This window comes from Echinops telfairi, unplaced genomic scaffold, assembly GCF_000313985.2.
Source record: "Echinops telfairi isolate 266 unplaced genomic scaffold, ASM31398v2 ScPeMD7_7469;HRSCAF=8507_1, whole genome shotgun sequence".
Lineage (NCBI taxonomy): Eukaryota > Metazoa > Chordata > Mammalia > Afrosoricida > Tenrecidae > Echinops > Echinops telfairi.
The window spans coordinates 67050986-67064324 of record NW_022111373.1 but is presented as its reverse complement, the minus strand read 5'-3'; the positions used below and the strand labels follow the sequence as shown (position 1 = coordinate 67064324).

General features: G+C 37.4%; 1 protein-coding gene across 1 annotated transcript in view; it reads left to right on the top strand.

Moving 5' to 3' along the window:
- Nucleotides 1-13339, top strand: part of XRCC4 (X-ray repair cross complementing 4) — a 279731-nt gene that overhangs the window by 163240 nt on the left and 103152 nt on the right. Inside the window, exon 7 of the mRNA XM_004703650.3 lies at nucleotides 1562-1709. Within this exon, the coding sequence (XP_004703707.1) occupies nucleotides 1562-1709 (148 nt within the window). The remainder of the gene's footprint in view (nucleotides 1-1561; nucleotides 1710-13339) is intronic.

The window sequence follows — 13339 nt, the reverse complement described above, 5'->3', positions numbered from 1 at the left end:
CAACAGTGACAAAGCTGCATAGATACTGAATGGTGTGATGAAGCCTTATTTTTTTCACCACTATGTTATTTTGTAGAATGGATTTTTCAAGAACACATATATCACATTCCAGCAAAGAAAACCTACAACAGTTCTTACATAGTTTCCCTGTTGTGTAATCTGTGCCTTTTTTTGGACCTTTTTAAGATCACAAAGACACTATTACCTGCTTTCCTGAAACTCTTCTCCTACCTCTATTTTTTTTTAAATTCTTAATAGTAACTACTATTTTTGAGAATTTATGCATTGAGCACTTTGTTAATAAGATTACATTAAGTGCCAAGCAACACTTGTACTCAGTAGTATCATCAGCTGACCCTTGGATCACGCTTCATCTCAGAAAGAAGAAATGTTAATGATTGAATATGTTTTATTCTAATAATATCACCCACACACAAAAAATTTTCTTAAAGATTAAGGGGGGAAAGTCTCCTCAGTTTCTTGATTCTTAATTCCACTCATGCATAAATGCACAACCTTTTATACTGAAGGAACTGACATACACAGGACCTGCAGCCCATCACTTTCCTCTTTTGTAACTTTTTACACATTACTAAGGACTTTTCAACGTGTCAAACAAAAGCTGCCCCCTCACCCAATCACATAAAAAGATTAATATGCTGGGAAAACAAACATGTAAGTCAACAGAGCACTTGAAGTCCTAATTATCTAGATAGTGTTGCTTTATTTGCCAATAGCAAAGGAGAACCCACCCTTTTTTGTTGTTTGTTAAACAGAGATGTGGGTTTTAGTGAACTATAGGTCATCAGTTCATACCTACCACCAGCTCAGTGGGAGACAAAGAAGGCTCTCTGCACTCATAAAGATTTACAGTCTTGGAAACACTGTGAATTGGAATCGAATCACTGGCTAAGTATCTTTTCTCTGGTTAATAATGCATTGAGAAAAGCTGTTGCTAAGACCGGTGAAGACCATCTTGGTCAGATTATTCCACGCGTTTAATGAACTGTGGGTTTTGTATTCTTAGTTAAGTATTACCTACCCACCTAATTCACCTCCTAAATCTGCATAAGGCTTAAAAGACTACAGCCAAACCTTTAAAGCCCCAAATCTGTGTGAGGCAGAAACCTGTCAGAAGAGGAAAAACTCAAACACGTTCAACCAGTAGCTGTGGAGAAATGGTGAGACTGCACTCTGGCACAGGCATACAACTTCCAAGACCCAGAAAAGCCAGCAGCCTGCGCAAGTTCTGGTCCTCACAGGCTTCACTGTATCTTAAAGCAGTGGTTCTCCACCTTCCTAGTGTCACGACCCTTTAAGACAGTTCATCATGTTGTGCTGAACCCCCATAAAATTATTTTTGTTACTACTTCATAACTATAATTTTGCTATTGTTATGAATCTGGCTGACCCCTGTGAAAGGGTCGTTCGACCCCCAAAGGGGTGGCAACCCACAGGGTGAGAACTGTTGTCATAAGGTCATTTTGTAGCAGTGCTAAAAACAGCAAGATGATATTTTATTTACAAATTATATGCATCACTTTTGCCACATTTTTTTCAGGCACTTTAAGAAAAGATGATTCTATTATTTCAAGTCCTGATGTCACTGACATTGCACCAAGTAGAAAGAGGAGGCAGCGGATGCTGAAAAACCTCGGAACAGAACCTAAACTGGCCTCCCAGGAGCCTCAGTTTCAAGAAAAGGCAAAGTAAGTTATTTTATTCTTTGCTCAAATAATGAGAAGACATGAACATTTCACTATATAATTTGTAAAAGTAAGATATTTCTTAAAGTTTCTGAATATTCTAAAAACTATTTTAAAGAGATAGAATTATGTTTTATAAATTCCAAAATGTTTTAATCAAATATTTTCACTCTGGTATTTGGTTAAGTCCTGTTCATATTTATATCAGAAGTACAGAAAACATAGCAACATTTTGCTTGTGGTTTTTATGGATTAATTAGAAATGGCATATAGAATACTCAAAATATTAGCATCCAGCTTGTGTTCAATAAAGTGTTTCAATCTAATTTACTGCTTAACCGAGAGGCATATCACATTCAAATTACCCATTGGATTTGGTCATGCTTGACATTTTTTCAAATAAGATGTCTATTTTTGGTTATCTACTTATTTCTATTAATATGCTTTATTTTTACTGTTTGCACACTCTAGTTACCTCCCCGTTTACTGTAATGAATTGAGAATTGAAATACCTGCTGTTTCAACACAGTCTAACAAGGAGCACTTACAAAGAATACCATCAGTTGAATTAAAAAAAAAGTACAAATAACTTGTATGTTTGGATATGTGCAGGTGTCCCCCCCATGAATTAGTTGCTCTTTCTAAAAATATTCATTAATTTAGCAAATAATTATTGATTGATGACCATACAATGGCTATACTAAAAAGTGTCTCAAAGTAGTTCTCAAAGTATGGTGTGAGAATCCCAGTGGGTCCTCAATGTCTTCTCTAGGTCTATACCTGTGTAAAGTTAGATTTCCTTTAATCAATTCAATTAAAATAACATTCCATCTGGTTGAATGAATAAGCTAATGAGAACCCAACTGTTTTTAATCAAGACAACTATCAAACACATTTGGAAAAGTGTGAAACAATGCCTTCACAAGAATTTTTGCTTGGAAAATTAGTAATTTCCAATAAAAATTATGTATCACATATATTTGGTTATTTTTAATAGAATCAACTGCGCCACCACCCCCCCCCCATTTTTCTCAGTATCCATTTTACTTATGGCAAATATAACCCAAATAAGCAAAAAACTCTTAAAGTCATGAGAATTTTTTAAAGGATAAAGAGTTCCTAGGAAAAATAAGTTTTCAAATATAGACTGACAGGTTGTAAAGATTAAGTGAGACATACCCCAGGCCTTTAAGAAACGGAAAGCCTGAAGGCCAGAGGCAGTTTGATATTTTTTAAAATAAGAAATAAGCATTGTTGAGTTATAATGCTGGGGTTGGGTTAATTTTTGTGTCATTGGGTTTTTATGGGGTACAACTAATCTGATCTACTTATGCTTAAAAACATTGTCAATGTACAGTACTATGCCGGACCCTGAGACAGTACAGGTTCAGTTAATATATGTAAAACCTAAGTTTTGTTATCTCTTACTACTTCATGTTTATCCTATGAAGTTATTAATTATCTTCCCAAAATCCAATCCTTCCTAAAGTTAAGAGGTTGCATAATCTCTTTAAATAATGACCAAAACAATGACCAAGTGATGGACATTCAAGAGCGAACCTCTCTCAGCATATTGTAGATGGGAAAGAAAAATAAATGGCAAGCAGTTTGCAGTCTGCAGAGAGCTCCACACAGGCATACCTCCAGAGTTATTGTGGGTCTTCTTCCAGAGTGCCACAAAAAATGAAAATATCGTGATAAAGCTGGTCATGTGGCGCTCTTATTTCTTAGCACATAGAAATTTTTTTTTTTACCTGATAGGGTTGTCTAATAGTTGCATGATAGCATTATGAAAATAAGGTTGACATATTCGGGGAATTTCCAAAATGTGATACAGAGGCATAAAGTGAACACATGCTATTGGCAGAATTCAGCACAAGGTTGTCCCAAACCTTCAATTTATAAAATACACAATATGTGCTCTGAGCAATAAAGGGAAGCCCATAAAGCCAGGTAGACCTCTACTTTGTTTTGTTAAGTCAGTGAGTGATGAGTGTGATGTGCGAGCCATGGTGTTGGATGAGGAAGATTCAAAGAGATGGACAATAGAGACAGTTCTGTCATCATTGTAAAACTTGGTCCATTTGTTTTGTCTGATACACAAAGCAGGGTATGGGTGAGGGGGAAATATACTGGTTTGATGTGGAAGAGTTACATCTTTGATTTTTTTTCCACACTTGGTGAAGTTACTAAAATATGAGAGCAAGTCACAAAATATATCTACAAAATCATATTCACCGTTATTAAGCAAACATTTTTAAAAATATGAGGCGCCGTTTCTCAACATAGCCCCCATCAGGTCAGTGCACTTCTGAAGACAGTATTTCTCTCTCTCTAATTGGTATTTCTCTCTCTCTAATTGGTGCTCTTCAATTTACACCAAGCCAACACAGCATTTTTTCACTCTTTAGCTCAAATCGGTTCCTTAAAAATGTTCTTTTAGTTTAAGGAACAAAAAGAAGGCTGTGGGGAGGGGGGTGTAGGCTGAATGAAGGAAGGTTTTCCAATGAAATTTTTTTAAGATTGCCCTTTGCTACCCTTGAAAAATGAACAGGTGTATTGTCATGATGGAAAAAATTCCCTCAGCACAACTGTCCTGATCTCTTTTTTTCACCTGAAAACTTCATGAAAAGCCCCCACGGTCATTCCATGTCTTTGGAGAAAATGTAGCCAGATTATCTTGTGGGAATCCAAAGAAGCTGCCACCGTAACTTTCTTAGCTGGCTTCTGTCTTGAATTTAATCTGCCCTGCAGATCCCCTCAAAAGCCACTGTTTTCCCTGGACCTCTCCTTCGAAGGTACCCTAATGAGCCTAAGACCAGTGTGCTTCTGAAACAACCTGTCTGCAGCCATCCACTGATGGCAGAAACAGGTTTAAACATGTTTGCTTAGAATAAACCCGTGTGTGTGTAAATGACCGCTCTAGTAGTAATCCTTATTCACCTCCCCCATACAGTGATACCTAGTTTGTCGAATGGCTCCAAGCTCAAACTTTCCACCACTCGAACAGCAACATTTGAAAAAAAAAATCTGTTCAGTGTTCATAACTTTGCTTGCTAATCAAACTGAAAATCTGACTTGACCAAACCTGTATGGGTTGAGAGTTAGTCATGCACTGACTCTCACTTCAGCCCCACGGGGTGATGCTTCCGTCTAAGTGCTACTCTCGCTCAGACAATATCTGCTTGTGATCGTGCATTAAAATTCGTCACTGCACTTTGTATATGCTTTATCTGCATAACATATTGAACCATGGCCCCAAAGAATGTTAGTGATACCAAAAATGGCACTAAGAAGACAACTGAGAACCATGACAGAGTTAAAGAAAGAAATCATTTCAAAATTTGAATCAGGTTGCCGCTTCTCTGATTTGGTGGCTGAATACAATGAGACTAAGTCAACATTATCAACATTTTTGAGGGGAAAAAAATTGTGATTAAGCAGCGAATGTAGCAAATGATGTGAAATTGTTAACCACGAACCAAAGGACCCAGACCATCAAAGAGGCTGAAAATGACTGTTAACTTGGTAGTCAAAAACAACTCCACGACGATAGCTTATCTGAGACCGTGTTAGAAAGCTAAGTCTTTGTAGTGATATAAAGTCACGGACAATTGAATTTATAAGTAACTTTTGGGCCTCTGAACCAATTATTTATTTTGCCATTATTTCTTATGGGAAAATAAATATGTTTAGTTCTCGAACGTTTCATTGTTCAAACATGAATTTGGAATAAAATTGAGTTCAACAATTGAGGTAGCACTGTATTATACAATAATTTATTAAACAGCTTTCAAATACATGTGATCCAGAGAGATTTTCTAAATTAGCATTTTAATAAAATCACTGTGTTTGCTTTTGCCAATGAGCACTCAATAAATGTTATGTTCCTTTTCTTCCACCTTAAATGAGCAAGTTAGTGGTGATTTATAAAAACTTTTACGACTCTAAAAGTTGACTTAAATCATGTCAATTCTTGCATTATCTGCTACTTATATAATTGTTGGCCCTTAAGACCCTGACGGCTCCTACATAAAGGGCCCTGGTGGTATAGTTGCTAAAGCCCCTGGCTGTTAACTGTGCAATCAGTGGTTCAAACGCACCTGTCCTGCTACAGGAAAAGGCTGTGGCAGTCAGCCTTGAAAATCTTGTGCTGTCTGCTATAAAGAATTTTTAAAATAAAAAAATGTTTAGTAAATTTATTAATTGATGTTGTGTTTGATACTCACTTATGACTCCTCTTTTTTCCCCAAAGAAAGCAAACGAGATAAATTATTCAGTTTAGTTTTATTTTTTATACTTTAGGATATTTCCATTTTGATCACAAGAAATTGAAATATTGATCTTGAATTGAGATAGATGTATAATTTTTTATATTTTTACTAATTTATAGAGTTCAATTCAAGGATAGGTATGAACCTTTATGTATATATATGTAAATACATATATGCCTTATATATATTACCGTAGAGTGCCTAGTATAGGTGTCCAGATGGAAAGTTTGAAGATTTACCTTGCTAAGCATTTTGCTTTGTGTTTCACGTACGCTGTCATATTTTACTCTTGTAACTGATTAGTTGCTATTATTCTATTTTTTATTGATAAGTAAACAGATACACAGAGCTTAAGTAACTTATTCAAGGTCATACAACCCATGAGTGATGGTAAGTAATTACTTGTGGATTTATGAAACACTCATACTCCAGTGTTTATATAAAGAGACTCAGAGATTTTACTTGGGTGAGTTATTTCAACTTGACAATTTAGCCATACAACCTGTTATTAATATTGTTATCATCAACTTACTAAATAGTTCAGTAGTAACTATTCACTACTGTTATCTTTGATTTGTGATAGTAAATATTCTATCACATACTTACAAATCTTTGTTGTTATTATTGTTGGTTGTCTCCCAGTTGATCAAATTAAAGATGAACCCATATGTGCAGGATAAAACTGCTGCGTGGGGTTTTTCAGATTGTGACCTCTTGGAAGCAAGTTGCCAATCCTGTCTTCTGAGGCATCACTGGGTGGGTTTGAATGATCAGCTTTTCAGTTAGTTAAGGGCTAATGTGTCAGGTTATGTTGCCTAGGGTCACTATGATTCAGAATCAGCTTAAAGGCCCACAATGACAGGTGATAAAGAAATGATTTTATAGGAAGTTTTTAATTTATAGTTTATTTACCCATTATATCTCAATAAATGTGTCTGAGAAGTCTAACTTCACTAGTTGCTTTCAATACTAAGCATATGTGTAATTTCAGACATTTGAAAAACTTTTTTTACTGTTAGTTAAATGAAGGTTGACAGAGCAGACCATAGTTTCATATTCAACATTTTATACGCTTTCTGATTTCAGCTCATCCATTGCAATCCCTTCAATATACCGCCATTTATCCCACTTAATCCTTGTGTCTCTGTTTTCAACCCTCTTTCTTTTCCAAGCTTCTGAACTTTCTCTGGGGGTAAATGCTGCCCTTTTGATCTTAAATTGTTGATTATTTTAACCTGGTGAGTTGAAGGGCCATCGTCTTACAATCCCCCTGGTCTCCATTGAACCTGTGGGCCAAGCCTCTTATGATTTTGAGTTCTCTTCCACTTTTCTCCCCCTGTGTCAAGGACCTCCTAGTGGGATCCTTGTCAGAGCAGTTGGTAGTGGGAACAAGGGACCTTCTAGTTCTTTGGGTCACAGGGTTGTAGAGACGGATGCTTGCAGTCTCCATTAGTTCATCAGACTGATTGCTTCCATGTGTCTCAATTTTCATTACTCTTCTTTCCTTTGGTGGACTGATAGTTCCACCTTAAATGACTACTCATGAATTTTTACCACCACAGATGCTACCCACCAAATTAGGATATAGAATATTGTCTTTGTGAACTCTGTTATGCCAGTTCATCCTGGTGTCCCTGAGACAACGGTCCTCATCCTGTAGGCCCAGCAACTGTCCCCTTACACTTGCGATTTTCTCCTTATGTCTTGTGGCAACCTCACAAACCTCGCCGTTTGCATTTACTATTTGAGTACCGCATGGCTTTGATGTCATAGAATGAAGGCAAAAAATTCTAAATATGTCTTCTCATCCATTCATTGAACAGGTGTTCATATGCTAAGCACTAGGGATACATCGATGAACAAAATATACAAAGTCCCTGATTTCGATGAACTTGTCCCTGATTTCAGTACCTGATTTCAGTCTGTATGTCCCTGATTTCAGTCTGTATGTGAGATGGCAAGCATTAACCATAGAATTTCATAAACATAATTGCAAACTTGTGAAGAGCTGAGAATTTAGGGGAAACAGCAAGGAAGAAAAGGCTTATGGAACCATCATTCGTGTTGTAGTCTGAAGGCTAAAGAGACTAGTGCAACAGAGAGAAGAGGATGTAGAAGCACAGGACACCTCTGTGAGTGTGTGCCGAAGAGAATATGTTGGGAGTGGATTGAGCAAGGGGAACAGGGACATGGGTCCCATGCCAAGGTTGATGTGTACTCAGAGGCCAGACTGGGCTGCCATGTGTGCCCTGTTAATAACTGGGTTTTCTTCCTAAAGAATAGCCTTTCTATTTCTCACATGGCTTTTCTTCTGTTTTCCCTTTTTTCTGATGTTGATTTTTAGCTCATTTTGAGACTCATCACAATATCAGATTAAATTTTAAATTTTTATTATTTTTGTCATTATTTCATCTTCTTAGATATGGTATTTTAAATTAATCTAAAGCTTTGTTATATATTTTTTTCCTTTTTAGAAAGCTCTATTTTCAAAGTGCTTAATCCTGTACAAGTTTGGATTCTTAAGAATAAAACTTTCATTTCCCTGCGATACAGGAAACTGGAAAATTGAAAACATACTGAAACTTATGTAGAGTGTTCACAGGGATAATCGCTTAAAATTGGCATATGTTAGCAGTCCTGAAGTGCAGAATTGTACTGTGTTTTTGCCTCTTTTAAAAGTCAGTTAAAATGCTTATTACAAAAATATTTTTAGATCTTTGATGATTCTCCGCTTTACAAATACTCTTAAATTCTTGAGTCTGGTATATATTGATAAATATTCATTAAAGATTTTAGTGTGACTAATCTGCACAATATGATTGTGCTTTGGGAACACTCATCCCATTCTGTCAACCCGCGTCAACATGAAGAGTTATTATTCAACATTACCATATGCTGAACATTCCTTGCTATTTACTATCTTGCATCACTTGAAATTATGATTTGTGGGCTTGTTTGGTATGTCTTTTTAATTCCATATATTAAACAGAATGTACTAGCTGTCAAAGACTGCAGAAATTGTGAAATTGCTTTCACATTTCTATACTTTATTAATATCATCAGGTAAAATCACAAGTATAAAAGAGAACATTGTAAAATTGCTTTACATATATACATATATGTGTATGTGTGTGTGTATAATGTATATATAAACTCAAAATCCAAATTGTGGGCACAGATTGTCTTAAGGTATGCTCTGTTGCTTGGAATTCCTGGGCTTCCAGGAAGGAGAGTACATTTATGGGACGGTGATCTGTAGCTCATTTTCCTTTCTCAAGTAAGACAGGACTGTTGCTATATTCCATAATTTAAGCAAGGCCGTGGGAAAAAGCTGTCAGCTCTACTAGGGAGCTGAGACTCTGAAATTCTGACCTTAGGCTAAGATAAAGTCAGTGCTTTCTCTCCCAGCTGAAACACTGCATTCTGCAGGTATTCAGTTATACTCCCTTCCAGACTAGTCTAGTTGGCTAAAGATATTCTTGCTTCTTTGTTAGCCTTTATAGTAATTGTCAACAATCCTTTTATGTGACAACACAATTTCATGTCACAGAATGCAGGATACATGATAAGGACTGTATAAACCTGCCTGGAATAAAGTTCTAGGCCCTGGAATGTCTATGCTTCAGGAGTCCCTTACACCCCACCCATAAACTTTATCTTACCTATTTTTCTTAATTGTGACCGTGCCTTTCCTGACCCCTTAGTCATTGTGAGTGAGCTGGTTCTTGTTTAATCTCACACAAACTCACTGCCATCAAGTCAAATCCAACTCATGGTGGCCCTAGCCAACGAGCTAGACCTACCCTTGTGGGGGTCCGAGAATATAAATCTTAGGGGAGCAGAAAACCTCGCCTTTCTCCCACAGAGAAGCTGGTAGTTTCAAACTGCTTACTTTGTGACAGTCAGTGCATCATGTCAACCGCTACAACACCAGAGGGTGTGTGTGTGTGTGTGTGTGTGTGTGTGTGCGCGTATGCGCACGCATGTACACAATGTGTACCTAAGTGAAATATTAGTGCACTCAGTCTTCATTAAGCACTCGGCTTAATTTTTTAACGAAATCATACTTTATTATACAATGTTACAATCAAGGAAGAAATTCTAAATGAAACATTTACAATTTTTCACTCATTAATTCTCCTAACATCCTAAAAAATTTAATACCAATAGGTTCACCTCTGATGCTACCAACAAATAAGTCTATTTAAAAGTGTTCTGTTGGTATGACATTAAGTCAGGTGTAGCTAGGTAAACGAACTCATTTACTACCATGAAGTCAATTCCAACTCATAGTGGCCCTACAAGACAAGGTAGAACTGCCCCTGAGGGTTTCCAAGACTGTGACTGATTACAGGAATAGAAAGTCACATCATTTGCGTGCTAGGTAAACTAGTTGGGTTATTTTCACAAATTGAATAACTAATATGCTTATTACTTAAAATCTAATGCCTTAGAACTGATTCAGACTTATTGCCAAGGCTCTGTAAATCTTTCTGGAAGCCAACAGCCTTATCTTCCACCCTTAGAGCACCTAGTCAGTTAGATACACAGAAGTCCAGGTCTTGCAGGACATCGTCACCAGGGATCCTTGCTTATCACTTATTTGACTACATTATACTTGGATTAAATATTTACCATTCTTATTTAAATTAGCAGCTAGTTAATGAAATCAATCATAAATGTTCAAATCAAATGATATAATTAATTTTTGTTCTTTCTTCAACTATTCAACTAAGCTATTGGAGGTAGCCTGTGAACAAAAGACCTGGTTAATCCTTAACAGAGTCCTGAAAATGAAATCTTTGTCTCAGAATCTGAACTCCAGACCTCAGGAGAGATGACCAAGAACAGAGCTAAATACAAGTTTTAAAAAAACAATGGTCATATGAACATCTAAGACAGGGAATCAAATGCAGGATTATATAATACAGATCAGTTACCAGAGCTGGGATATAAACTTCCTAGTGGATTCCTGGTGGCGAAGTCGTTACATGTTGGGCTGCTAACTACAAGGTCAGCAGTTCAAAACCACGGCCACTCTTTCGGACAAAAAAGAGTTTCTACTCCCATAAGGAGTGACAGTCTTGGAAATTCACAGGGACAGTTCTACCACGTCCTATAGAGTCGCTGTGATTCAGCATCAACTCGATGGCGGTGAGTTTGGAAACTTTTTTAAATTAGAGTAGGAGTAAGAATTATTGTGAACCAATAATTAATCTTCACTTAATTTTTAGCTACTTAAATAAGCATATGTATTTCTCAAGGTCTGAGGAAGAGCTGAAAATATAGGCAGAAAAAATGTGGCTCTAGTCGAAGCATTTGATAATTAGAGGTAACAAAGCTAAAAGAGTTTGTTGAAATGAGATGAGTTAAATTATTTTTGTATGACACTTTCATAAACGTTATTCATAGAATGATGTAACAGGTACTCCAGATTGTTATTGTTATTAGCCGTCAGCATCTTAACTCAGACTCATAACCCTGTGCACAATGGAATGAAATGCTGCCTGCTCCTGCGTTCACAATCCTGGTGTGTTTGAGTCCATGCTGCAGCCACTGTGGTAATCGATCACCCATATCATCCAAAGATAATGTCTTTCTTCTAGTAATTGGTCCCACTTGATGACAGGTGTTCTATTGTGACCGTCAGGTTTTCATTGGTTAGTACTCTGAAGAAGTAGATCACCAGCTCTTTCTTCCGAGTCTGTCTTACTCTAGAACTGTGGTTCTCAACCTGCCAAATGCCGCGACCCTTTAATACAGTGCCTCATGTTGTGGTGACCCCCAATCATTAAATTATTTTCGTTGCTACTTCATAACTATAATTTTGCTACTGTTATGAATCAGGCAACCCCTGTGAAAGGGTCATTTGACCCCAAAGGGGTCACGACCCACAGGTTGAGAACTGCTGCTCTAGAAGCTCCTACTCATCTAGAAGCTCCTATGTGCCTATTCATCATTGGTGACCTTGCTGGTATTAGAAATACTGGTGGAACAGCTCCCAGCTTCACAGAAACACACAAACCATCCCAGTACAAATGGTTGGTGAATGTACCTTGAAAGGATTCCTTATTTACATATATTCAGAAAATGCTGAATACACCAGACTGTGCGCATATACTTATGTGCCCCCCTTATAAAAGGGTAAAAAAAAGCTTATCTTCTAAAGACAGAAACCTCACAGTAAATAAATCATTCTACTTTGTTTAGCCATGATTTTACAAATGTGCCTGCTCATAATATGCTCATACAATCTTCTGCCCCTTAAAAAGAAAAAAAAAAATCAAGGCATGGGGGCAGTATCTTACTTCCTCTGACTTCTCAAGGGGGAAGGAGAATCAAACTCAACATCAGCCAAGGGAAATTTCTATCCTTCAACCTTCTTTATCATTTGTAACCCCAACTATCCCTACCACCACACTTTCTACTTGTTGCTGGGTTTGATCATCTTTTCATTGGGCACATAGAACTCACAGACAATATTCACAATTGCAGGGTATGTTAGGGAAGTTAGCAAATTGCAGTTCAGAATCAGAAAAGTTTAGGAAACGTTTATTTAGTCAATGGTACACCCTCTCTCTGATCCATCTGTATAGCTCTGTACCCCCTGCCCTGCTTGGGAAATGTTACTATGTTATTCTAAGCACTGCTGATAAATGCTCAAAGGGCATTCTACTGTGCCATAAGCCTCAGCCCAAAAGTTCTTGCTCAGCTCTAGTTCCTTGAGTCAGCATACCTAGTTCCCCTGATTAAGTGCCTGGATGTCAGTGGCCAAACACAAGCGTCTCTTTATTGCTGCATTTCTCCCACTTCCACTTAACAAGTGGATCCAGGTGGTCGCCTAGCAAGCACAAAAGAGCCTATTGTGATCATAAGGTTTTCATTGGCTAGTGTTATGAAAAGTAGATCACCAGCCTGCCTAAAGCCACTCAGTTTTCAAGCTCCCTGGGCTGTGTAGCTCACAGCTTTGTTTCATGTTCTTGGTGGTGCTGCCACCACTTCTATGGCATTACAACTTTCTGTTTTCTGTATCAAGGAGGTGCAGTGCAGGTCACAAGGACATGCTCACTCCTGGTTCTTATTTCTTGGTAACAGTGAGATCTCCAAGTTCTTGTATCTGAGCTGGCTCATACTCTACCAAGTGGGATAGTAAAATGATTAATCCCTGTGTCAGCCCAGGTAGAGTAGCAAAACAAATCCAAGGAGACTCATATATGTATAAGAAAGAGCTTTATGTACAAGAGCAATTGAATATTTAGAAAACATACCAACTCAGTCCAGATCAAGTCCTTAAGTCTTATATTAGCCCATATGTCCCATACAAATCTATAAAGCCCTCTTCAGGCTCATGAAACACAT